We start from the raw sequence: 27,291 nt of genomic DNA, 5'->3' as shown, positions 1-27,291 counted from the left end.
TGTGGTGTTGTGGTACTGTGGTGGGCTGGGTGTGTGGTGTTGTGTACTGTAGGCTGGGTGTGGGTGTTGTGGTACTGTGGCTGTGTGTGTAGGCTGGGTGTGTGGTGTTGTGGTACTGTAGGCTGGGTGTAGTGTGGGCTGGTGTGGGTGGGTACTGTGGGCTGGGTGTAGTGTGGCTGGTGTGTGGCTGGGTGTGTGGTGTTGTGGTACTGTAGGCTGGGTGTAGTGTAGGCTGGGTGTGTGGTGTTGTGGTACTGGGTGTAGTGGTGGCTGTGTGTGGTGTTGTGGTACTGTGGCTGGGTGTAGTGTAGGCTGGGTGTGTGGTGTTGTGGGTACTGTAGGCTGTGTAGTGTAGGCTGTGTGTGGTGTTGTGGTACTGTAGGCTGGGTGTAGTGTAGGCTGGGTGTGTGGTGTTGTGGTACTGTAGGCTGGGTGTAGTGTAGGCTGGGTGTGTGGTGTTGTGGTACTGTAGGCTGGGTGTGAGTGGGCTGGTGTGTGGTGTTGTGGTACTGTAGGCTGGGTGTAGTGTAGGCTGGGTGTGTGGTGTTGTGGTACTGTAGGCTGGGTGTAGTGTAGGCTGGGTGTGTGTGTGTTGTGGTACTGTAGGCTGGGTGTAGTGTAGGCTGGGTGTGTGGTGTTGTGGTGACTGTAGGCTGGGTGTAGTGTGGGCTGGGTGTGTGGTGTTGTGTTGCTGTAGGCTGGGTGTGTGGTGTTGTGGTCTGTAGGCTGGGTGTAGTGTAGTGGGTGTGTGGTGTTGTGGTACTGTAGGCTGGGTGTAGTGTAGGCTGGGTGTGTGGTGTTGTGGTACTGTAGGCTGGGTGTAGTGTAGGCTGGGTGTGTGGTGTTGTGGTACTGTGGCTGGGTGTGTGTGGTGTTGTGGTCTGTAGGCTGGGTGTGTGTGGGCTGGGTGTGTGGTGTTGTGGACTGTAGGCTGGGTGTGTGGTGTTGTGGTGCACTGTAGGCTGGGTGTGGTGTAGGCTGGGTGTGTGGTGTTGTGGTACTGTGGGCTGGGTGTAGTGTGGGCTGGGTGTGGTGTTGTGGTACTGTAGGCTGGGTGTAGTGTAGGCTGGGTGTGTGGGTGTGTGGGCTGTAGGCTGGGTGTGTGTAGGCTGGGTGTAGTGTAGGCTGGGTGTGTGGTGTTGTGGTACTGTAGGCTGGGTGTAGTGTAGGCTGGGTGTGTGGTGTTGTGGTACTGTAGGCTGGGTGTAGTGTAGGCTGGGTGTGGTGTTGTGGTACTGTAGGCTGGGTGTGGGTGTGGCACTGTAGGCTGGGTGTGTGGTGTTGTGTGGTGCTGTGGGCTGGGTGTAGTGTAGGCTGGGTGTGTGGTGTTGTGGTACTGTAGGCTGGGTGTGGTGTGTTGTGGTACTGTGGGCTGGGTGTAGTGTGGGCTGGGTGTGGTGTTGTGGTACTGTAGGCTGGGTGTGTGTAGGCTGGGTGTGGTGTTGTGGTACTGTAGGCTGGGTGTAGTGTAGGCTGGGTGTGTGGTGTTGTGGTGTCTGTGGCTGGGTGTGTGTAGGCTGGGTGTGTGTGGTGTTGTGGTACTGTAGGCTGGGTGTAGTGTGAGGCTGGGTGTGTGGTGTTGTGGTACTGTAGGCTGGGTGTAGTGTAGGCTGGGTGTGGTGTAGGCTGGGTGTGTGGTGTTGTGGTACTGTAGGCTGGGTGTAGTGTAGGCTGGGTGTGTGTGTGTTGTGGTACTGTAGGCTGGGTGTAGTGTAGGCTGGGTGTGTGGTGTTGTGGTACTGTAGGCTGGGTGTAGTGTAGGCTGGGTGTGGTGGTGTTGTGGTGCACTGTAGGCTGGGTGTAGTGTAGGCTGGGTGTGTGGTGTTGTGGTACTGTAGGCTGGGTGTAGTGTAGGCTGGGTGTGTGGTGTTGTGGTACTGTAGGCTGGGTGTAGTGTGGGCTGGGTGTGTGGTGTTGTGGTACTGTAGGCTGGGTGTAGTGTAGGCTGGGTGTGTGGTGTTGTGGTACTGTGGGCTGGGTGTAGTGTGGGTGTGTGGTGTTGTGGTACTGTAGGCTGGGTGTAGTGTAGGCTGGGTGTGTGGTGTTGTGGTGCTGTAGGCTGGGTGTGTGGTACTGTAGGCTGGGTGTGTGGTGTTGTGGTACTGTAGGCTGGGTGTAGTGTAGGCTGGGTGTGTGGTGTTGTGGTACTTAGGCTGGGTGTGTGGTGTTGTGGTACTGTAGGCTGGGTGTAGTGTGGCTGGGTGTGGTGTTGTGGTACAGGTGGGTGTAGTGTAGGCTGGGTGTGTGGGTGTTGTGGTACTGTAGGCTGGGTGTAGTGTAGGCTGGGTGTGTGGTGTTGTGGCACTGTAGGCTGGGTGTAGTGTAGGCTGGGTGTGTGGTGTTGTGGTACTGTAGGCTGGGTGTGTAGTGTAGGCTGGGTGTGGTGTAGGCTGGGTGTGTGGTGTTGTGGTACTGTAGGCTGGGTGTGTGTTGTGGTACTGTAGGCTGGGTGTGTGGTGTTGTGGTACTGTGTGTTGGGTAAATAATAATAAAATTATTATTTCAGTGTTTTTAAGGATTAATTCGTGTATAATGACGTATGTGGTGACGTGTACAATGATGACATAATGACGTGTACAGTGAGCGTGAGTGACGTGTGTTTACCTTTGTTGTTGTTACAGAGAGAGTCATCTACCCTGGACGTGCTGTTATCGTCGACCTACTCCCGTTCCCAGCTGTACCTCTCCAAGCAGCTGGCCCTCCTCCACCCAGAGCTCACCATGCCCATGTTCTCAGGTAGGAGTGAAGGAGGAGCAGGAGTAGGTGGTGGATTGGTGAGGAACAAGATTGAATCACCTCTATGCTCCTCAAAGATGGCACTGGAGTAGACCTCAGTGCCAATACTCCTGTGGTGATGTGGCACTTGACATAATCCTCCATATTTGTGCCTTATAAGTGCCACACTACCAACCCTCGAGTATGAACCGTAGGGAAGAGTGCCAGTTAGGTAATGGTGTCTGGTAGGGAATGGTGCCAGGTAGGGAATGGTGCCAGTGCCAGTTAAAGAAGAGTTATCAATTACACAATGATGCAAGTTCTCACACACACACACACACACACACACACACCAGAGGGAAGGGTCTGCACTCACCTGGACACTAAGAGAAATAATTAGCTCTCGAGAGTACAGGTGAGAGGGAAGGGGATTAGCAGTGAGGAGATAAAATTTTAAATGTGGGAAGGATGTTGTTAAGACAGGAACTAAGAGGGGAAGAGAGGGGGGTGAGGGTAGGGTGGTGAGAGGGGTGGTGGTGAGAGGGGTGGTGAGGGTAGGGTTGGTGTGTGTGTGTGTGTGTCTGTGTAATACTAGCACACACACACACACACACACACACACACACACACACTCTTGAGCCATTTGTGTCTCTTCATCTTGGTTTGAGACCCGATAGATCTTTGTGGGGATAATTCTGTGATAATTCCACTTATTTGTGTGACAATTCCACTTATTGTGTGATAATTCCACTTATTTGTGTGATAATTCCACTTATTTGTGTGATAATTCCACTTATTTGTGTGATAATTCCACTTATTTGTGTGATAATTCCTCTTATTTGTGTGATAATTCCACTTATTTGTGTGATAATTCCACATTTTAGATAATTCTTTGTATTTGTTTTACAGTTATTGACAGATTATAGTAATAATATATTTCTGGAGTGTATTATAAATTATTAAGATTATATCAGTTATGTTACAGGAAGGGTGTTACTGTATTCTCAAGACTTAAAGGGAGGATAATACAGTACTGTACCTGTATCTCTGTTAGCCGGAAAATCGCTGTCTTCTTGCTGTTACAGAGAGACTAATGCTGTATCCTTGCTGTTACAGAGAGACTAATGCTGTCTTCTTGCTGTTACAGAGAGACTAATGCTGTATCTTTGACGTTACAGAGATCAGTTACAGGCTACAGACCGCCCTTGTGCTGCCCGCCAGTTGTTGCTCCACTACCTGTTGCCGTGGCTCTACAACATGGAGCTGGTAGACCCTAGTACTCCGCCTCCTGCCTCCGCTCCTGCCAGGTATTGAATTGAAACAGTTTATTTAGCGGTAAAACACAGATACAGAGTGGATAATAACAATATTAACATGACTGAGAACCTGAGCTCTCTTTTAGGCACTGTACTGTAGACGTGGGACAATGTCTTACTCTGGACGTGGGACAATGTCTTACTCTGGACGTGGGACACAATATAATACAATTTATTACAGAAACAACATCACATCATTGTTTAAATGTTTCTTCACTACAGTACTACGGAGACAATGGCCGGGGGTCAGATCTCCGCCGCGAGATGGGGTCAGCGGAGGCCACGGAGATGGTACTCAATAACCTCTTCTACATTACTGCCAAGGTAGGAGGTTTGTCTCACTTGACCTCTCACTTGACCTCTCACTTGACCTCCCACTTGACCTCCCACTTGACCTCCCACTTGACCTCTCACCTGTTTTATTTACCGTGTTAACTGCTCCTGTGTTTGTTTAGAGATGATGATTTTATTGAATTTTATTTTTTGTGTTTGTTTATTTTCGTTTTTATTAGGTGTTTTTTTTAACCTTTCTCTTTGTTTATCATTCTCCTCTTTCTTTCATTCTTTCTTTTATCTTTATCCTTCCCTGCCTCCTCTCCTTCCCTATCTCCTCTTCTCTTCCTTCCTTCTCTTCCTTCCTTCTCCTTCTGTCTCATTTTTTATCTCTGTATAAAAATGTGGTCGGAATCAATTATTGAGGGAGACTTTGATAGGGTTTGACTCTCTCTCTCTTTCTCACCAGCTAGGAAAGGACCACCTACCCTCTCTCTCACATCTCTCTCTCTCTCTCCATAGAAAAGGACCACCTACCCTCTCTCACTCTCTCTCACCAGCTAGGAAGGACCACCTACACTCCTCTCACATCTCTCTCTCTCTCTCTTCTCTCTCCAGCTAGGAAAGGACCACCTCCACTCTCTCTCTCTCTCTCTCTCTCTCACCAGCTAGGAAAGGACCACCTACCCTCTCTCTCTCACACTCACTCTCTCTCTCACCAGCTAGGAGAAGATCACCCCAAAGAAGTGGAGGAACTGTGGGCCGCACTGTGTACCTGTTGGCCTAATAACCTTAAAGTTATTATCCGTTACCTGTTCATCATTACCGGTATGGCCGCCACCGAGTTGCTGCCTTATGTGAGTGTTATTTATGACCTGTGTCTGGGTAGGGTAGGGTAGGGGTGGGTGGGGGTAGGGGAGGGGAGTGGGGGGAGTGTAGGGGAGGGGAGGGTAGGGGAGGGTAGGGTCAGTTAGGTTAAGTTACTTTATATTAGGTTAAGTTATCATTGTTATATTTATCACATCATCAGGTGAAATAAGCCAGGGTGTCTAATGTTCATGTGATAACTTTACTGACCTCCCTTCCTCCCAGGCCAAGAGGGTCATCGTGTACGTGGGTCGAGCCCGGCCAGACCGCCTGGTGGAGGAACTTATGGCCGAGATGGGCACAGTGGAGACTCTCAACTGTGTCATAGAGCGCACTGAGACTCCTCCCTTCTTCAGGTGGGTGTAGAGAGTCTTCCTCCTTCTTCAGGTAACTGTAAATAAACTTCCCTTCTTCAGGTAGGTTCTGCCTGCCCACTCCCTAACCATAACATTATACAGTAATTAATCTGTTTCTCTCTCCCCCAGACTGACATCGATGAGGAAGACGTCATCACACGGCGAGGGCGGAGGCGTCGGGGGTAGTGGAGCGCCCCAGGAACAGACGCCCTCAGAACGCGGAACAATACACACCAAGAGACACTCGGGGGATCACCACGACCTCCCCAGGGAAAGATATTCGCCTCTGTACGTGAATTAGTCATCTTGTTCCCGTGGAGATCTTGATGTAGTGAAACCTCCTCATAATCCGTTATATGGGGGTTTTACATCTAACGTGCCCTCGATATAACGAACTTTCATGTCAATAATGTTTGTTAGATGTGTTTTTTTTTGTATTGGAGTCTTGATATAATGGACTTTCCTCTCTATATAGTTCATTAGATGGAGGTTTCACAGCTATCAGACCCTCGATATAATGGACTTTCCTCTCTATATAGTCCGTTAAATAGAGGTTACACTACAGTCTGTCTTTGTTTACATTAATATCAAAGTGTCGTCGCGTCATAATCTATCCTTAATTAATTATTTACACCAGGGATCATAATTATTTGGACAATCACAATTAATTATTAGACAAATGGATCACAAAATTAGTACCCAAATGGATCCTGATTATTAACACAGGATCATAATTAGTTGTTCTTCACTTCTCTGTTTTTGTCTTAAATTATATAAATAGATAGATTTTTTATGTAATTAATTATATAAGTAGAGGTGTACGATATACAGTATGTCTATATAAGCGTTGGTGTTTGTTTGTTTGGGCGGTCAGTGTGTCGAGGGAACAGCGCAGCGCCCCCGGGTCGCTACGCAGCGTGTCCAGTGTGGGGTCCGGGGTGTCGAGCGTAATTGCCGTGGACAGTTCGGCGGCCGCCTCGACGGCAGCGACCACGGCCATCAATATCAAGTCTCGACCCAACTCCTCGCTGGCGCCCAATTCCTTGTCGTCTAATATGCAGGAGGACCTGAATCCAAACCCTGTCGAGGTGAGTATCACAGACTTTAGGGGTTAAATGTTCTGTTATCAAAGATTTTAGGGTTTTTAGGGATAATTGTCTTTATTAGCACAGACTTTAGGGGTTAAATGTTCTGTTATCAAAGATTTTAGGGTTTTTAGGGATAATTGTCTTTATTAGCACAGACTTTAGGGATTATTTTAGGGGTTAAATGTTTCACTACCACATTTAGGGGATTTTCTAGGGAATAAACATTCTTTTGTCAGAGATTTTAGGATTTTTATGGGATAACTGTTCTATATTGTGTCAGGGCCAATGTGTGTAGTGTTGGGAAGGGGGGAAATAAAAGACCACTAGAGCGTTAAGCTGATTACACGTGTGCCGCCAACAGTGCTTATATCTCCTATCAGGAAACATATCTCTCTCTCTCTCTCTCTCTCTCATTCATATGTTTGGGGTTTTGTATTATGGCAAGACCTCTGCATGACGGACTTCTCTCACCATATACAGGTAGTTCATTAGATGGGGGTTCCATATATAACGGACCCTCGATGTAATGGATTTTCATCTCTGTACAGTCCGCTTAATAGAGCTTTCACTGTATGGGAATTATAGTACAGCTCTATTACAGTACGGTATTTATTAATAGAGCTCAAACTAGAGGGTAGACTCACATTTTTAATAAATTTGTATGTGTTTTGTGTGTGTGTGTGTGTATCTAAACACACACACACACACACACACACACACACACACATATTTACAATACAGGTAAAGGGAATTTCTCTCTCTAGAACAAATGGCTCTCTGTCCCAGCCAAAATGCCGGCAACTTTAAAACTACCCACAGATATTCTTGGCTACATCCAGGGTGTCATCCGCGAATAACAGAGAACCACAAGTAAAAATCCGTGAATTTGGGGGCCATTCTGTAGTGTGAGAGTGGTCTGCCAGTGACTATATTAATATCAGGTTGTTGTGGCCTTCGACTCTGTAAGATTTCCTATTATTTAGTGCGTGAGTTATCGATTTATTCAAATATTTATACTTCCAGGCTGGTATACCCCAAGAGGATAATTTTGCCATCTTACGAGCCCAGAACAACAACACCAGTGGTGGGGTAACAGCGGCGGGGGGGAGTGCGGCGACGGGAATAGACGACACCAGCGAGCGTTACGAACCTCCGCAGCCGCACCCGCTACCCATGCCAGAGTACGGGGGCTACTTCGCACCGCTGACGGAGTACTTACCTGATAGTTCTCAACCCATCACTGCATTTCACAGGTGAGGTGGTGTGTAATTGTGGGGTTAATTGTTTTTCCCAGGCGAGGATGTTATGTTGTACGTATTTGGATGTGTGGAGATGCAGTAGTAGACGTTTTTTGTGAGTTTAAACCTAACCTTAGTTTAACCTGACCCAACCTAACCTAAGCCTAGTTTAACCTGACCCAACCTAACCTAACCTGGCGGCCTTTTTTTTTTCTCAGGTGCAATCTGGCGGTGATGTTAATCTGTGACGTGATCGTGGCGGGCATAGACGTCGACTGTCACAGTGTGGACTGGTCGATCCACGTGCCTCTCATGCTGCACATTATTACCTTGGGTCTTGATCACTCCCGGCCACTCGTCCACCTACACTGTACGTATAGTGATTAACTTACATACAGTGAAACCTACATATAACGGACTTTCATCTCTATATAGTTCGTTAGATGGAGGTTTTATATCTAACGGACCCTCGATATAATGGACTTTCATCTCTATATAGTTCATTAGATGGAGGTTTTATATCTAACGGACCCTCGATATAATGGACTTTCATCTCTGTATCAGGCTCTAAGTGCGACAAGGGACCAAGCGGCAAAAATCACAATGGAGAAAAACGCTCTTAAAGTTGAGAAAATTAAAAATGATGTAACTTTTGACCCAATGGAGATACTGAGTTCATTCAAGTGGCAGTGGGTAGAGCTGTTAAGGCAGATACTAAAGTTGAAAAGATTGTTTACAGTAAATATTGTTTATGATGTTTACAGTTTCATTAATAGACATTCTCGAGGTATTAAGACCACACCAGAAACTGAAAAAGGTCATTGCTGTTTGTATAGAAGTAAACAATACTCGGCCAATATTTCGACCGGGGGCCAAAAAATACAGGTACTTAAGTCTCGGTAATGTCACAAAAATTACAATAAACAAAGACTTGTATTAATAATATTACTGATCATCATCACTCCCAGCTGCCTCCTCGTCCTCCCTGTTAAACCCCTATTGGTGCGATGAGACTCGTCACTCGGACTGGAACATCACACACCACTTGCCATCACCCCCACCCCTCTGGCCCACCCCCCTCACCCACCCCCCTCGCCCACCCCCTCGCCCACCCTCCTCTCTGTTTTGTTTATTTTTCACCCAATGGCCCTGACTGACTCCCTCCTTTCTGCCAATTGGGAAAAAATAAAAAATTCCCAAGTGTTATTACGTACCATTCCTACGACATTTTTGTAGACACATGTACAGTGGCTAAAACAACTATCTGTGCAGGTGTGGGGGGTCGATATGCTCCGAAATTTTATGTGTGACTAGTGACAGCCCTCATATAGATACCAAAATATATCGTCCATGGTCTCGTATCATTTCCCACAAAGTATGCACGGATAGTTGTTTTAGCTACTGTACTCCCATTGGCTGAGAAAGTGGAATATAACGAGTCGCTACGATCAGTGGCCGCGGGCGCTTATTTCCCTCTCCCCGTCACTCTACCTCGAGGTGCTGTAGAGGTGCTTTTACCCACCTTCACTAGTATGGCTCTCAACCTTACAAATATCACATTACCCGCACAGTTTGTTTTTCTGCAGGAGGAGGAAAGGTCGGGGGGGGGGGGAAGCGCTTGGCCTATTGTTACACTCAGCACCTGATATAGTTCATTAAATGGGGGTTTCACCTTTAAAGGAGCCTCAAAATAATGGACTTTTCTCTCCATCGTGCTCGTTAGATAGAGGTCTCGCTGTAACGACCGTCTCATTGTGTTGATCTCTTGTCTTTATCGAGAATTTGTTTATTTTTTTTATTTGTGCGTTCTTTTGTTTTTAGCCTTCCGAGCTCTTTGTTTAGTTTGGGGCATAGGACCCTACGCTGTGAGTCACCAGGGATGTAATTACCACAATCAATCAACTAATGAATCAATCAATTAGCCAATCAACCAATCAATCAATAAGCCAATCAATCAATCAACCTTTATCGAGAGTTATTCGCAGGTCATAGTTGTGATATATTTTGGTCACATAATAACCTAAGAGATGGAAGATAAATATTAGCCTTGAGTTTAACAGAATATTTGAGGTCATGGAGGAATAATTGCATCTATCTATGTATGTATGTATGTATGTATGTATGTATGTATGTATGTATGTATGTATGTATGTATGTATTTTATCCTAATCCATATTTGTTGTTTGGTCGCACTCAGGCAAGACGCTGCTGGTTCACTTGCTGACCGTCGTAGCTGACCATCGCGACCACCTCGGCGTGGCTCGGGTCCTCCTCAACAACAAGACCACGCTGCTAGGTTACGGCCTAATACCCAACAACATTTTTACTCACAACAAGAACTTTACCGGTGAGACGATGCTCGGAAGTCGTACGTTATTGTTTGGTTTTTTCCCATTGGGGGGTGGGGGTGGTAGTGTGGGGTTAGTGATGATGTTTATATTGGCGAGATTACCTGCTGATTAGCCCCTAGTTTTATTTTACCTGCTGATTAGCCCATAGTTTATTTTGATTAGCCCATAGTTGATTGGTCCCCCTGATTGTTTACCTCCTCCCGAACTGCACGTGTATAAGTGCATATTTATATCGACGTTTTATGATAAATATTAAAAAATTTCTAACATCCTCTCTGAAGTGTTAATGTCTTGAAATCATTTGCATTTTGTCAGTTCATATATTTAACATTATTTAAGATGTTAACAGATCTGCTTACCAACTGTGAACATAGTTGAGATTTAAATGAACCAATCAGGTATAAGTATAGATGAGGGGCATGGGCCAGGTTACTGTGGGAAGGGTATAGTATTAAACTTGCCTTCACTTAACAACCCTAACTTATATAGAACCAGGGAAGGATTCTTGAGGAAGGAACCAAGGTCAAGTTGAGGAGTATTGTGTGTGTGTGTGTGTGTGTGTGTGTGTGTGTGTGTGTGTGTTTTGATTGCATATTATACCTACATAACTCTGTGTATGTGTGTTTGTTTGTTTCTTTACACCAGTCTTCTCACTTATCAATATTCTTATGAACTAAAAATACTGTAGTGTTAAAAAATAGTATTACCTTAGAGACAGACAAACGAATACATACCAACACTCTCCGTAATTCCCGACTAATATCTCCACACCCACAGAGGAGCCCCCAAGCGATCCCACGCCACCGATAGTCGCCGCTCCGCCGGGCTTCGAGAACCCGCCCGAACCGACAAGTGACGTGGGGGCGCCGGCCGGGTTGACGGACGACAGCGTTACCAATCCCGTCATAATCACCTCGGATGACAATGCTGACACGGTTTCTGGCTCCTCGGCCACTGGGCCAGAACACGTGCCCCAGGATGATCTGCAGTATAGCATTATGGCTCTTATAGACTTTATTGTTTCCAGGTGAGGGTAAGGGGGAGAGGAGAGAGAGGGACAGAATGAGAGGGTGAGAAAGGGAGGAGTAGAGAGAGGGTGATGAAGGGAAAGAGAGAGAGAGAGGGAGAGAAAAAGAGGAATTGAGAGAGGGTGATAAAGGGAATGAGAGAGAGAGGAGGTAGAATAAGATGGTGAGAAGGGGAGAGAAAAAGAGGGAGAGAGAGAGGGTGATAAAGGGAAAGAGAGAGAGAGAGAAAGAGGAATAGAGAGAGGGTGATAAAGGGAAAGAGAGAGAGGAGGTAGAATAAGAGGGTGAGAAAGGGAGAGAGGGAGAGAGAGAGCAATAGAATAAAGTACATTTGGCATCATATAGAGAGAGAATATTCTTATCATTGTAATTACTAAGAACAGTTCCATATAATATTGTACTGTATAATTTATTTTCATAGGCTGAGTGACTCATTTATATGCTCTAAGTGATGATATTTTCGTAGCTGACTTACCCTGACTGTCATCTGGTGCTAGTGTGTTTCTTGTCATCTGGTGCTAGTGTGTGTTTCTTGTCATCTTGTGCCAGTGTGTTTCTTGTCATCTGGTGCGAGTGTGTTTCTTGTTATCTTGTGCTAGTGTGTTTCTTGTCATCTGGTGCTAGTGTGTTTCTTGTCATCTGGTGCGAGTGTGTTTCTTGTCATCTGGTGCTAGTGTGTTTCTTGTCATCTGGTGCTAGAGTGTGTTGCTGTCATCTGGTGCTAGTGTGTTTCTTGTCATGTCTTGTGCTAGTATGTTTCTTGTCATCAGTGCTAGTGTGTTTCTTGTCATCTGGTGCTAGTGTGTTTCTTGTCATCTGGTGCCAGTGTGTGTTTCTTAATCATCTGGTGCTAGTGTATTTCTTGCCATCTAGTGCTAGTGTGTTTCTTGTCATCTAGTGCTAGTGTGTTTCTTGTCATCTAGTGCTAGTGTGTTTCTTGTCATCTGGTGCTAGTGTGTTTTCTTGTCATCTGGTGCTAGTGTGTTTCTTGTCATCTTGTGCCGATGTGTTTCTTGTCATCTGGTGCTAGTGTGTTTCTTGTCATCTGGTGCTAGTGTGTTTCTTGTCATCTGGTGCTAGTGTGTTTCTTGTCATCTGTGCTACTAGTGTGTTTCTTGTCATCTGGTGTGCTGAGTGTGTTTCTTGTCATCTGGTGCTAGTGTGTTTCTTGTCATCTGGTGCTAGTGTGTTTCTTGTCATCTGGTGCTAGTGTGTTTCTTGTCATCTGGTGCTAGTGTGTTTCTTGTCATCTGGTGCTAGTGTGTTTCTTGTCATCTAGTGTGTGCTTGTGCCAGTGTGTTTCTTGTCATCTGGTGCGAGTGTGTTTCTTGTCATCTGGTGCTAGTGTGTTTCTTGTCATCTGGTGCTAGTGTGTTTCTTGTCATCTGGTGCTGTGTTTCTTGCTAGTGTGTTTCTTGTCATCTGGTGCTAGTGTGTTTCTTGTCATCTGGTGCGAGTGTGTTTCTTGTCATCTGGTGTGAGTGCGTGGTGTTGGGAGGGGGAGACCTTTTGACCTGAGTTTATATTATACTCTACCTCTTGTGACCGCAGTAAGAACCAGCCTCTGTGGCCCTACGAGGACATCACATCGAAACAGTTCTCGATCCGGAGCGCCGAACAGCTCGCCAACTTTGTACGACATGTTGTCACGGTGAGTAGTAGTCTTGCTCGCTCTGTCGTGTTAAGTTAATTGGTCGTTAAACACCCTGATGTTACTGTTGGATGGTTGGGTATTGTTAGGGTAGGTTAGATTAGGTTAAGGTTAGGTTAGGTTAAGGTTAGGTTAGGTTAGGTTAAGTTTAGGTAAGGTTAGGTTAAGTTTGCTTCTTTTAGGTGATATTATGTTAGGTTAGATTAGGTGAGGTTATATTAGAATTGGTTAGGTTAGGTTATAGTAGAATATTTTACATGAGGTTAATTTAGCTTGATTTAGGTGAGGGCAGGTTAGATTATTGTTTCTGTTGCATATACATCACGGATTACCTTCTCTTGTTCGGTGAAGCGACGTTAATTATTCCTTTATTCCCCCACCATAACATTGTTCACTTATCCTCGTGTGTCTCACTGCCTCTAGGTGTTCAGTCACTCTCTGCCTCACACCCACATCGAGGAGCGCTGGGCCCAGATCGCACTCCACTTAGCGCTCTCCTGTTCCTCCAGACACTATGCCGGCCGCTCCCTTCAGGTGAGCTCCAGTGTTTAGTCTGGGGTTTGTTTATTATTTCTGTTTATATTTCTTCGAAGGTCGTTGATGCAGTGAAACCGCCGTATAACGAACTCCTCTCTCCGTGTAATCTGTTGGTTAAGGGGTTTCACATCTAACAGACCCTCGATATAATGGACTTTCATCTCTATATAGTTCATTAGATGGGGGTTTCACAACTAACAAAACCACGCCATATTAATGCATTCCTTTACTCGTTAACTATCGCAGGTGTTCAGGTCGTTACACGTATCTATGTCGTCTCGCATGCTGAGCGACCTTCTGGGACGGTTAGTGGAAACGGTGGCCGAGCAAGGGGAGGACATGCAGGGCTACGTCACGGAGCTAATGCTTACCTTGGAGTCTGCTGTTGACGCCTTGGACTCTGACTTCAGGTGTGTAGAGTGATTGTTGTTATTGTTTCAGGTGTGTAGAGTGATTGTTGTTATTGTTTCAGGTGTGTAGAGTGATTGTTGTTATTGTTTCAGGTGTGTAGAGTGATTGTTGTTATTGTTTCAGGTGTGTAGAGTGATTGTTGTTATTATTTCAGGTGTGTAGAATGATTGTTGTTATTGTTTCAGGCGTGTAAAATAATTGTGATATTGCTGCAGGTGTATTAAGTAATTGTTTTAATAAGATACGGCACCAATGAAGCTCTTCCTCTCGACAGGCCGATCGAGTTTGTCCGGGAGCTATTCAAATCCACACCGAACCTGAACAACAAAGACAGGAAGGGCCCTATAGGGTACGGGATGATCGGCCATTTCTACGGAGCCGGATACCCACAACCTTCAGCTCCAGTCTCCCCCGGCGGGCACATTCGCTCCACGTCCTACTCGATATCGTACGGTCGAGGGAAGCCGATGGGGTCGCCAACAGCCGATATCAAGGGTAACGGAGTATTGATGTTGAGAACTTTTATCTTAGCCGGGAAAAATATACAAGAGTCGATAATAATAATAATAATATCGACGTGGCCGATTGGTTTATTTATCATCTCGGAGTAATAATCTTTGTTTGGTAGCGACGAGAGATCACAGTTGTACCCCCCCCTGTGAATGTGTTTGGCCCAGAGTTGTGGAAATATAACAAATCGGGAAAGTATCTCAATTTCTTTCCATGATGTTTTTAATGGGAGGGTGGGAGGGGATCAAGTACCGTGGAACAGAAACACAACGTCTATTCTGCCTCAGGTTAGGGGTGTGGAGTTGTGATCATTTATTAGTATTTTCAAGATTTTTTGATTAGGGATTGTTATAGGGGTAGAAATGGATTGTGTGAGCAAGGATAGAGAATTGATTGGTCATATGAGCCCCTATCATTTGTTGATCCTAACCTAACCTAACCTCAGCTAACCTAACCTAACCACTGCTAACCTAACCTAACATTGTTATTAGTGTCCAGTCCTAAAAGGTAAAAAAACACAATTAACTTATGTTAGAGTAGGTTAGGTTAGATCAGGTTAGGGTAAGTTAGGTTAGGTTAAATTAGGTTAGGTTAGGATCCATTGTAGTTACCAGTGATATACAACGATGGAAATGTAAATCGTTCCATTGTTTACAGTTCAACCATTGTTTACAGTTCAGCCATTGTTTACAGTTCAGCCATTGTTTACAGTTCAACCATTGTTTACAGTTCAGCCATTGTTTACAGTTCAACCGGAGATGCGAGGAAGGAGCGGAACAGACGTAGACACACGCATGAGACAACAACAACATCAGCTTCAACAGTCTAGTAACTTATCCCGGTCACGGTCCGCCCAATCGCTGAAGCAGTTAGCTGACCAGAGTTCAGCCGATGATAAAATGACTGTAAGATATTGGTCACCGGATTCACCTGAAGATTAACCACCCTAGTTTATTTTACCAATGATGATTAAATACCCTAATGCTAACTGTAACACAACCTAACCCAACCCTATTCTACCCAACCCAACCCAACTTAACCCTATTCTACCTGACCCAACCTAACCTAACCCTATTCAACCCAACCCAACCCAACCCTATTCTACCTGACCCAACCTAACCTAACCCTATTCAACCCAACCCAGGTAGAATTTTTAAGTTGTTGAATAATAAGGTGAAATAAACTGGTCCGTCTACTCTTCACGTGATCTTTGTTTTTGTTCGTTTGTTTTTGTGACTATACGGGTTATGTCTGTATGGGGTAACTTACCATACAACAATGATATGGGCCAATAGGGTGACCAGCAGATAAGAGATTAGATAAGGAAGGTTAATGAGAGTTTGGTGGAGACAGGATGGTTGGATGGACTATGTAAGAGAGACCAAGGAAAGTCATTTTAAAAAGTGAACAGGATTTGTGAGTCATCCAGAGTTTTGTGTGTGTGTGTGTGTGTGTTTTGAGTGTGTTTTGAGTGTGTTATGAGTATATTTGTGTTGTATTGCGTTTATGTGTGAATCTATAATACACCCAGTAAGAATATCTCTTTTTTTATATAATTAACACGACATAAATTGTTGTATACAACGGGTTTAATTAATCGCCGTTCTACGATCGTTACAGGTCCTGGCGCAATTCTTCTGGATTGCCGTCTCGATGTTGGAATCAGACTACGACTATGAGTTTATTTTGGCCATGAGGCTCTTGGATAAAGTCCTCGCCCGACTGCCGCTCGATCGTCCAGACTGCCGAGATAAGGTGAGTCTCCCAGGAATACAAAATCCAATAATCCGGACTCCATTAACAAACTCCAATACCAATTAATAAAATATCGTGTAAACAGACATCGTAAACCAGCCGCTGTTGTCGTTATTGTCTCACACGCACGCATCTTGTACCGCAGGTGGAGAAGTTACAACAGCAGCTCAAATGGAAGGATTTCCCCGGCGTCCACGCTCTACTGCTCAAGGGCTGTACGAGCGCCACCACCTACGAGCCAACCATTACTCTACTCTCACGCTTCACCCCGCTAAGCGATCTGATAGTAAGTGTGGGGGAAATTTGGTTAGTTTATGGTGGTGTGTGTGAAATTTGGTTAGTTTATGGTGATGTGGGGGAAATGTGGTTAGTTTATGGTCATCTTCTTCCTTTCTCACTCTATTGCTTTGTATTATATCTATTTAATATTTCTCAATCCTTATATTTACTCCACATGAAAGACAGAGAGAGAGAGAGAGAGAACGATAATAGTCTCTCTCTCTCTCTCTCTCTCCTATCGATGAGGAAGAATCGTTTGCTTTGAAATTACTTTTACGTTTTGTGGGACTTGACGATCGCTAGTTTACTGTCGTTGTAGTCTGTCACGGTGTTAATTCCCTTGGCAGGTTGTCGACCCAAGCCAGAGCCGAGCGTTTGCCATCAACGTCATAGCCCTACTGCCGTACATGTTGCAGAACTACGAAGACGCCAACGCCCTCTGTATACAAGCGTCGGAAAACATCGCCCAGGTGAGAACTGTCTGGGGTCTTGTTGCGGAAAGTGAATATCCTTAGTTTAAGTTAGGTTAGGTTAATCCACATGTCTTCCAGGTTAAGTTAGGTTAGATTAGTCCATATTTCTTCCAGGTTAGGTTAGGTTGGGTTAATCCATATCTATTCCAGGTTTGGTTAGGTTAATCCACATCTGTTCCAGGTTTGGTTAGGTTAGATTAGGTTAAGTTAGGTAAGATTAGACGACATTTGTTCTTGGAATTCAAGATAGAAAATTGCTATAAGGGAAAGCCTCCATGTTGTGTTTGTTTGTATGTAGAGTGAGTACTGAGAGGTACCTTATACTGTACTGTTTGTGTATGATGCAGGAAACACCTTTAAGTTACCGCAGCCAGCATGAGTTAACCCTTTGAGTTAAATCATTGTCTTCAGAGGGTTAAATCACCATCAAAAGGGTTAAAACATTGTCTTTAAAGGGTTAAATCACCATCAGAGGGTAAAATCACAATATCCAGTCTTATCCACGTCCACTTTCCAGGTATGTAACGAGAAAGGTAAAGAACTGGAGAACTTGGCGACGGTCATGACACTTTACAGCCGCCGTAACTTCAGCAAGGAGAGTTTTCAGTGGACCAAGTGTGTAGTCAAGTACCTGCATGACTCTTATGCCCATCTGTCCCTCAGTCTCATGGCTTTCCTGGTTGAGGTGAGTTTGTCGTCTACGGTTTAAACCTCTATGTAATGGACTTTTCTTTCCTCGCCGTATAGTTCGTTAAATTGAGGTTTAACTTTCTTTTTTTTTTGTCATTTTATTAGTTGTCAGGGTTAGTTGTCATTTGGATAATTAGTCTGGTTTTTGTTTTGTTAGTTTATGATATTGAGACACACACACACACACACACACACACACACACACACACACACACACACACACACACACACACACACACACACACACACACACACACACACACACACACACACACACACACAATAAAAGTTGTAATATATAACCGCCTAATGTTTTCAGGTCTTGGAGAAAGGACCCACGACTGTTCAGAACCCCATACTAAACATCCTACACTGTATGCTTCACTACATCGACATGAACACTGCTGCCGCTCAGCTCGTCAACGGCGATCTGTTGAGGGTCATCGCTAAGTATATTGAGGTACTGTAACACCCAGCCGTAAGTAACACCCAGCCATAAGTAACACCCAACCCTCAGTAACACCCAACCCTCAGTAACACCCAACCCTCAGTAACACCCAACCCTCAGTAACACCCAACCCTCAGTAACACCCAACCCTCAGTAACACCCAACCCTCAGTAACACCCAACCCTCATTAACACCCAACCCTCAGTAACACCTCCGCAACCTCAGTAACACCCAAACCAGTAACACCCAACCTCAGTAACACCTAACCTCATTAACACCCAACCCTTGCAACACTCCAACCCTCAGTAACACCCAACCCTCAGTAACACCCAACCCTCAGTAACACCCAACCCTCAGTAACACCCAACCCTCAGTAACACCCAACCCTCAGTAACACCCAACCCTCATTAACACCCATCTCTACCATGTTTATTAACACCCATCTCTACCATGTTTATATTGTACTGTACGAGCTCCCATCTCCGTCATCATTGCCTTTAAAAAACAAAAACAATCCTCGTTATTATAAGTGGAATTGTCATTATTTGTGGATGAAAGTGATTATATCTCACAGGGGTCACACTGGAAGGAAGCCCTCAGGATACTGAAGATGGCCGTGACGCGTTCATCATCGCTGGTGGTGCCTCCTGCCTCCTCCCACACCCACTACTGGGACCATCACGTCTTTGCTGATATCGAGTCCCACTTCAAGAAGGAGTTACCTGGTAAGTTGAAAAGGGAACAGAGAAATTGATCAAGAATAGAGAAATTGATCAAGAACTGAGAAGTTGATCAAGAACAGAGAAGTTGATCAAGAACAGAGAAATTGATCAAGAACAGAGAAGTTGATCAAGAACAGAGAAGTTGATCAAGAACAGAGAAATTGATCAAGAACTGAGAAATTGATCATAATGTCTGCATGTATTACAGTAGAACGTCGATATAACATGATATACGTTCCAAGGGAGGTCGCTTTAAACCAAGTCGCACTAAATCAAAGTGTTGTTTCAGTGGAATAATTTAGTTTGGTACTTGAGAGAAACACAAAATACTAAAAAGACTGACAGTCTACCCAGGTGCACCTCAGCCCATCTCCTAGAATAAACAAAACATTGTTTATTGTAGTATTATGTTAAAACGAACACTCATAAATCAACACAGCTAAAATTATGGGAAGTGAAATGGTCTGTGTACTGGTGATCAGCTGATAGGGGGGAGGTGAGGTGATATGTTTGACAGTTGATGCCAAGGTCTAGTGCTTATTTATTTATCTGCCCTTAAAAGTGACCTTAAATTAATCTCTTATAAAATGTCACTGAACTGACATAGGAGAATATAATTAACATTGGTGGAATTCTTATAAGGTAGTGGTTAGTTTGAATATAAACATGCTATAGTTTGCATTAAACATACAAAATCCAGGGTTAATTAATTTTATTACAAAGGGCTAAAAAAATTTATCTTGTGCAAAATATATGATGTTTTTATTCAAATTATTCGATGTCTTGCAAGGATTCTAGCAATGGAAATTATATTCTCCTAACTTTAGTCTGTGATATTATATAAGATAAAAACTGTAAGCGTATAACCACCCAACCCTGGCTGGGAAGATATGGGTGGGGTGGGGTGGGGAGGAAATTGAATCGCTTTAAATCGACGTTCTACTGTATGAATAAAAACACCCATTTAACGTCGTATTTCACCGCTCGTAGTAAGACGCCACTTTCCACCGACAGGACGCACGATGGAGTTCACCTTCGACGTGAACCAGACGCCCATTATTGGCCGCCGGTACCTCAAAGGTTCGGGAATGATAGTCCTCCCGAGTCACGCCAGCGCTGGGTCGTCTACCGTCAGTTCTGCCACTAGTGAGAGTCTGCAAGATCAGGAACAGGTGATGCTCTCAAGATACTTCACCTATACATACATACATACTGCACACACATACACATACAAACATACATACATACTGCACACACACACACATACATACATACATACATACATACATACTGCACATACAAACATACATACATACAGAAGTTCGTTATATTGGTAAGATTAAAACAGCCATTTGATTAACTGTGACTTATTGTGAATCAGTTTAGGCAGTGACAGAGATCCAGGAATATCCAAAGAGGGGGTCCAAGAATTGTGGATGGGGGGAACATGGTGGGAGGAATGCTGTACTCAACCCCTCCACCCCCCGCACCCGCCAGAATTTTTGTTATGAAATCTGGCCAATATCATGGGTATTTGAGGCCATGAGCACTTGGTAATATAAGATATTCTCAGGTGAATAGTTATTACTTTTTTACAATTCAAAAATGCCTGAGTACAATGCTCCTCTCCCTCACTCCCTGTCTTGATGCTCCTCTCCCTCACCCCCTGTCTTGATGCTCCTCTCCCTCACCCCCTCAATCCACCCATCTATTCCAGGACCGGGTGAGCAGCGACAACAACGGAGTGATGGGAACTGAGCGAGTGGAGACGGCCTCACCCCGCAGGAGCCTCTCGCTCTCTGCGGCTGACACCAGTCACCTCGCTGGCTGGAAGCGCCCGTGGCTGTCTCAGGTTCGGGGCGTTGCCGCGACCACACTCACCCGAGGCATTGTTATGGTTTTAGCTTTTAAGAATTACGAGTATTTTAAATTGTATCATATTTATTATTTTATCGAGGAATTGTTCTGGATTTACCTTTAAGAATTACGAGTATTTTAAATTTTATTGTTATTCTTACTTCATCGAGGCATTATTATGATTCTGCCTTTTAAGAATTTTTTATTTTACGAAGATTTTAAATTTTATCATAATTAATTTATTGTTGATTATGTTTAGGTTTTGTAATTATTTTGTTTTTTATTGTTTCATGGTAAAGATTCTGTAGTAATGAAGAGTTGATGATGCCGTGTGGTGTTCCCGTCATACAGCAACACGTCTCTTTAACGGACTATAGTACAGTCCATTATATCGAGGTTCATTAGATACTAAACCTCCATATAAGGGACTAATTTAGAGAGTAGTCCATTATATCGAGGTTCATTAGATATTAAACCTCCATATAAGGAACTGATATAGAGAGTAGTCCATTATATCGAAGTCAATTTCATATTAAACCCCCATATAAGGGACTGAGGTACACTAAATGGAGGTTCTACTGCCACACCTCTACATACAGGTGTGGGAAGGTTAATGATTTATACTGTAATGTTCCTCTTAGATATTGGATGACAGAACACAACCACCTGACTCGCTGGGTCTGAATTGTACCGAGACTTTGAACCTGTAACCTGTAACCTGACCTGACCTGAGCTAACCTGACCTGACCTAACCCAACCTAATCTGACCTGACCTAACCTGATCTGACCTGACCTGATCTAACCTGACCTGACTTGACCTGACCTCACCACACCATCGTTTGTCTGTTTATTTCAGGCTAGAGCTCGGGAATGCCTGGTTAACCTACTCAACACCTGCGGACAGAGAGTTGGCTTACCCAAATCACCCTCGGTATGTATTAAACGATCGCTGGAGTGAAAGAGAACGACCTAATTGGCATCCCAGTTGTTATGATTAGTTAGGGGTGGGGGGGTCCAGAAAAAGTCCCTCCCTCCCTCCCTCAGTACCTCAGGGAGCATTGCTAGGAGGGAGTGGAGACGGAGAATATTTTAGATGACTAACGCCTCATAAAGAACTGTAGACGTCTCACCATCAGGGAGACGCCTTGACACAATAGACGTCTTGATGTGGAGACAGGGACAATATTTTAGTTACCTATCGCATCATAAAGAACTGTAGACGTCTCGCCATCAGGGAGACGCCTTGACACAATAGACGTCTTGATGTGGAGACAGGGACAATATTTTAGTTGACTAACGCCTCATAAAGAACTGTAGACGTCTCGCCATCAGGGAGACGCCTTGACACAATAGACGTCTTGATGTGGAGACAGGGACAATATTTTTGTTGACTAACGCCTCATAAAGAACTGTAGACGTCTCACCATCAGGGAGACGCCTTGACACAATAGACGTCTTGATGTGGAGACAGGGACAATATTTTAGTTGACTAACGCCTCATAAAGAACTGTAGACGTCTCTCACCATCAGGGAGACGCCTTGACACAATAGACGTCTTGATGTGGAGACAGGGACAATATTTTAGTTGACTAACGCATCATAAAGAACTGTAGACGTCTCGCCATCAGGGAGACGCCTTGACACAATAGACGTCTTGATGTGGAGACAGGGACAATATTTTAGTTGACTATCGCATCATAAAGAACTGTAGACGTCTCACCATCAGGGAGACGCCTTGACACAATAGACGTCTTGATGATCATTCAGTCATTCATAAACCCCCTAAAAATATTCTATTATACCAGATAAAGTTAGGTACTATATATATAGATAATACTAATACTATTTTGTAAGGACATCGCTAATAGTTACTAATTATCTGTTAAACTATTTGTTGATAATCTTTATTTTCAGTTAAAAACAAATTGTATGTGATATGTTATAAAAAAAATTAATGTTATTGATGATGTTACGTTTTCTGACAAGTTTAGCCTGTGTGTGTGTGTGTATATATATGTGTGTGTGTGTGTGTGTGTATATATATATGTGTGTGTGTGTGTGTGTGTGTATATATATGTGTGTGTGTTTGTGTGTGTGTATATATATATGTGTGTATACTTATGTGTAGAAGTACAATGTATATAACTACTGGTAAGCCTCTTCATCACACATGACATATGAACAAGTACCCAGACAGCCTGAGGTAGGGAGTCAGTGGACAAACATACTGTACCACATCTCTACCCCTCTCTCTCTCTCTCTCCTCTACCTCTCTCTCATATAGACCATGTGACAAAGACATTACAGCTAATTGGGCCAATCAGAGTGTGACCAGTGGGACAAATAACCAATCAGAGTTTGATAGGAGTGAGAATTAACCAATCAGAGTGTGACAGATGGGCCAAAACAGTGGCTATATTGTAAAACTAAAAGAAATTCTTCACCCATTGTGTTATATTTTTTTACTCTGTGATATTGAAATTTTGACACAGTTTATATAGATGGACTCAACATATTACATATTTGAATAAAATTTAACACATATCTATATAAAAGATACAAGTGATGACATTTAATACATATTTAACCAACGCCTCAATCATCCGAGTCGGGTGATCAGAGTGTTCGTTATCCAGGACATGCGGTTGTCTGTTATGATGTCTGGTATATGAGTCTTGAGGTCATGTTCTGGTGACTTGAGAAACGTCACTGGGTAAAGGGATCACATTCCTAATAGGGCCATTAACCTACCCGAACCTAACCTAACCTAATGGAGCCAATTGTATCCAAACCTAACCTAACCCTTATGTAAGCCAACCCTACCTATACTAACCCTTATATAACCCAACCTAACCTAACCCTTATGTTAGCCAACCCTACCTTCCCTATCCTGACCCTGACGTCCAAAATGGTTAGGTTAGAGACTTTATTAGGACTGGGTCTCGTTTATCCAGTAACTACACCGTGTAACCAGGCCCCCCGCCCCGAGTGGTTGAGGCGTTGATGATGTATCCAAGGAAATCAAAAGTTCCAGAATTGCATGATAAGTTCTTAATTGTTTCAGACTGTATGGGTTTCTGTACTAAAACAGCATGAGTCACATAAAGTAGGTAGAGTACGATCTTTATTCGTCTTAGTATCTAGCATGGCCAAGGCTTTGAATGTGTCGAGCAAGTTGCGTGTCTTGCAGGAGGTTCCATAACGGTCTTTTGGGTAACTTTTAACACCACATCATCCCTCCTCTTCCTCTTCCTCCAAGAATGTGTCATCTTTAAAAGCTCTCTGGAAGATCCTCTCATTGAACTAAGACCTTTAAAACACTTATGCTACATCACTTGGGAGTTTTTTAAAATCGCTTCAGTGCTGAGTTTAGAAACGTGGCAGTTCTTATTCCGTTGTGATGTGTAGCGTTTCTCTTTCTTTATATTTACGTTCGACTCTGAATGTTTTTGAAGTCTTGTCACATGAGTCTCGCACTTTAAACCTCTCACCTCTCAGTTCTGTATAATGAAGGAAGTATAACACCATGTACAGAACTGTGGTTCCTTTATGTACAGTAGTAAAATTTCTTCAGTTTCCCATTTTAATAATTCGTTTTCTGTGAGTTAGGTGAACGCTTAATGATAACAAATATAAATTCAATTACAATAACTCTCAGAAGTGATTGATAGGTGAAAGTTAAGGGAAATGTGGGATAATCACTAGAGTTTGTCTGTTGAGGGTAATATTTGTTTGCTTTTTTCAGGTATTTCTTCTCTTATGGTAACAACTGTTGTATAATATCAGGCATGCAAAGGTTTTACATTCTCCATCAGCTCTCTAAACTAATCCGACCAATTAAAATGTAATAACTGCTTCCTCAACCAATCAAAATGTAATAACTATTTCCTCTACTGAACTTTAATTGTGATTTGCTCAAGAGGAAACTAATCCAACCAATCAAAACATAATTCTCAACTAAACTTCATTTGTGATAGGACTCAGGAGGTCAGAAAGAGAGAGAGAGAGCTGATCCAGAATGACTGTACAGTATATAGCATGGATGGGCAGAGGAGGAATAATGGTACCTTAGACTAGTACAATGGGGATGATTATAGCGACCTCATAGTGCAGCTTGTGTGTAGTGCCCGAACCAGACGACTTCAACGCTACTGTACCTTAGGCCCCCATAGTTAATCTCTCAATGTCACGAGACGTTTCCCCACTTTAACGTTCGCTGCCGTTCGTAATGTTTAGTCTCCTCGTGGGTAAATCTTTCGCTATTATACAAGGTCCAGCTGCACCTCCAACCACCCCAGAGCAGTGTTGGGTGCGGCTGTGTTCAAGACCTCCGCTTGTTCTTGTGGGAAGCTCTGTGGACCACAAATATGTTATTATATTAAATTTCAATATCAGAAAGACATACAGTACATATATAATTAAATAATTGGTTTAATTTTTCATTTGGTGGCTTTCACGATTCATTAATGCTGCGTGGATAATTATTCAGGATTATTAATGGTTGTGGCTATACTCGAGCGGTAATTGTTGTGGCTATACCAGTAATACTTGTGGCTATACCAACAATAGTCATAGTAATAAAAATGTCAATAAAGAATCAGCACCAACTCCTGCGTAGGTTCAGTTGAGACGTGGCACAGCTAAGCGTCTAACAGATAACATTGAGGTCGTCTGGATCAACACACTGTCTCTTTCACCTTCTGTATAATATAGTAAATAAGTCTTGCTAGGGGGGTGGGGGTGGCATGGCTTATTACAATTAACCTGTTGTCTCCCTTGTCTCTGTTTCATGAACCTTGGTTGTTGTCTGCAGCAGGAGGGCAACATGAGCAAGGTAAATCCATCCTCTTATCATCGACCACCAGCTGATAAATTCCTCTTTCCGAGAATTATATTACGATAAATCCAAATTAAAGTCTTGCTGATTCTTGTCGATTCCAGTTAACAGGGATATATTTTTTTGGGGGGGATGATGTTTGAAATTTCTGATCTGTAATTTTGTCAGACTGTCGGGCCGAGCACTGATGATCTGGTGTCGCGAGTGTGGTTAGTCGCTTTAACGCCCTTGTGGAATTATCCCAGTTGTGCCACTAGGGTGTATGGTGATTGGTGGGTGGGGAGGAGGTGTAGAGGTAATGTAGGGGGTTGTAGAGGTAATGTAGGAGGTGTAGAGGTAATGTAGGGGGTTGTAGAGGTAATGTAGGAGGTGTAGAGGTAATGTAGGGGGTTGTAGAGGTAATGTAGGAGGTGTAGAGGTAATGTAGGAGGGGGTTGTAGAGGTAATGTAGGAGGTGTAGAGGTAATGTAGGGGGTTGTAGAGGTAATGTAGGAGGTGTAGAGGTAATGTAGGAGGGGGTTGTAGAGGTAAAGTAATAAAACAGAATTGGATACTAAATGAAAAGCCTCCATAATGCTTTGTTTAGTTATATTTAAACAATGATGATGATAGTACAAACAAGCCCCTGTGTAGTTGATGATTCCGTACGGGCGTTAAAACAGTATGGTAGCCATCGACGCTCGCACACAGATCACCAGTGTGAGTCTGTATAGGTGAAACTAAATCAATTACCTTTGGTGTGGCATTTAGTTTAGTGTTCAGGAATATAATTTGTGGTAATGGATTATACCTGAATGCCGAGCCGATGGCGTTTGGTGAGGTGGGACCCGTAACCGACCCAAGCATTAGCATTATGGCGCAGTTTGGAAGGATTCAGTCCGAAGATGTTGAAATATTTTAAGTCTCGATGCTAATGGTTAGGTTAGGGGGGCTTGTAAGTCTGGGGACCCACTTGATCAATAAGCAATCTAACATGCCAAGTAGTTTGTGTTATAGTGAACGGTTTATGTCTGTGGGTCAATGCTTTGTTCTCCGCTGTTCTCCGCTGCTTGTTCTCCGCATGACGTAAATTATAAGTTCCTAAACCTTCTGCTCTTGGGTGTGTCCACTAACAGGTCCCTCCACCACTTGGCATTTTTGAATATATATGATGATTAGTTCCTACTTCTTAGCAACTTGGTAATTCTTAAGTACTGTTCAATTAAGGTATTTTTTTTAGACATTTTTAGCTACAGAAGTAATGATCAGTTAACAGATAGATTTAGATGTTATTGATGCATTATTGGAACTCAAGTTTTTCTTTTAAATTCAAATACTTATTCAGAACAAAAACAGAACAGGTGGAGTGATTCCTTCAGGTTAGGATACAGGTACAGTCACCCACAAGTCCCCGTCACTTCTTCTGAACAGACGAACCCGGAGATTCAGATTCGCGAACCCGATGCAGTTCCGTAAATGGTTCGGATTCACGGGTTTGGATCCTGGGGTTCGGGAGGAAAGGCGACGGGATTCTTGTGTTTGACGGTACATCAACTGGCTCGGTGTATAATGACTCTTGTGGTGGTCAGAGTAGTTTCGCAGCTTAGATAATTATACAAATAGATCCAAAAAACTCTCAGATACTAATACAATAATGTGATAAATGTACTGTATAATGTCTATGTTGCTGTTTTAAGAGCCTAATGCTGGGTCTCAGGGGAAAGATTGCTACATATTCTAACAAATGATAGTGATTTATTCTCTTAAATTTATAAACTGTACAATAATAAGTTTAAAACCAAGACCAAATAATTGAAACTTTCTGTCTTGCAGGTCATAAGAGATACATTAATGACGTGTTTAACGAGGCCAAGGCTGATCACCGTTACCTCGCTATCCTCCCTCGCTTG

At 43.6% G+C, this 27,291-nt stretch overlaps 2 protein-coding genes across 2 annotated transcripts in view; both read left to right on the top strand.

The window, feature by feature from the left end:
- Nucleotides 1–2,623: 2,623 nt before the first annotated feature.
- LOC121867682 (protein furry-like) lies at nucleotides 2,624–4,007 on the top strand (the record flags this gene model as incomplete). The annotated part of the gene is given in 2 exon segments (XM_042367701.1): nucleotides 2,624–2,736; nucleotides 3,894–4,007. Coding segments are annotated over 2 exon segments (205 nt in total), but the record flags the coding sequence as incomplete, so codon positions are not given.
- A 249-nt stretch (nucleotides 4,008–4,256) lies between these two features.
- Nucleotides 4,257–27,291, top strand: part of LOC121867681 (protein furry-like) — a 34,864-nt gene continuing 11,829 nt past the window's right edge. The window contains exons 1-24 of the mRNA XM_042367700.1: nucleotides 4,257–4,355; nucleotides 5,027–5,161; nucleotides 5,397–5,527; nucleotides 5,657–5,815; nucleotides 6,402–6,615; nucleotides 7,639–7,868; nucleotides 8,072–8,223; nucleotides 10,051–10,200; nucleotides 10,982–11,231; nucleotides 12,784–12,883; nucleotides 13,307–13,417; nucleotides 13,667–13,830; nucleotides 14,106–14,326; nucleotides 15,089–15,246; nucleotides 15,962–16,096; nucleotides 16,242–16,382; nucleotides 16,723–16,845; nucleotides 17,366–17,533; nucleotides 17,858–17,998; nucleotides 18,561–18,711; nucleotides 19,723–19,880; nucleotides 20,426–20,560; nucleotides 21,422–21,496; nucleotides 25,379–25,399. Of these exons, the coding sequence (XP_042223634.1) occupies nucleotides 4,296–4,355; nucleotides 5,027–5,161; nucleotides 5,397–5,527; nucleotides 5,657–5,815; nucleotides 6,402–6,615; nucleotides 7,639–7,868; nucleotides 8,072–8,223; nucleotides 10,051–10,200; nucleotides 10,982–11,231; nucleotides 12,784–12,883; nucleotides 13,307–13,417; nucleotides 13,667–13,830; nucleotides 14,106–14,326; nucleotides 15,089–15,246; nucleotides 15,962–16,096; nucleotides 16,242–16,382; nucleotides 16,723–16,845; nucleotides 17,366–17,533; nucleotides 17,858–17,998; nucleotides 18,561–18,711; nucleotides 19,723–19,880; nucleotides 20,426–20,560; nucleotides 21,422–21,496; nucleotides 25,379–25,399 (3,483 nt within the window). The 5' untranslated portion in view covers nucleotides 4,257–4,295. The remainder of the gene's footprint in view (nucleotides 4,356–5,026; nucleotides 5,162–5,396; nucleotides 5,528–5,656; nucleotides 5,816–6,401; nucleotides 6,616–7,638; nucleotides 7,869–8,071; nucleotides 8,224–10,050; nucleotides 10,201–10,981; nucleotides 11,232–12,783; nucleotides 12,884–13,306; nucleotides 13,418–13,666; nucleotides 13,831–14,105; nucleotides 14,327–15,088; nucleotides 15,247–15,961; nucleotides 16,097–16,241; nucleotides 16,383–16,722; nucleotides 16,846–17,365; nucleotides 17,534–17,857; nucleotides 17,999–18,560; nucleotides 18,712–19,722; nucleotides 19,881–20,425; nucleotides 20,561–21,421; nucleotides 21,497–25,378; nucleotides 25,400–27,291) is intronic.

The sequence above is a fragment of the Homarus americanus genome, unplaced genomic scaffold, assembly GCF_018991925.1.
Source record: "Homarus americanus isolate GMGI-L3 unplaced genomic scaffold, GMGI_Hamer_2.0 scaffold46583, whole genome shotgun sequence".
Taxonomy (NCBI): domain Eukaryota; kingdom Metazoa; phylum Arthropoda; class Malacostraca; order Decapoda; family Nephropidae; genus Homarus; species Homarus americanus.
Note: the sequence above shows the minus strand (reverse complement) of the source record. Positions and strands in the feature narration are given on the sequence as shown.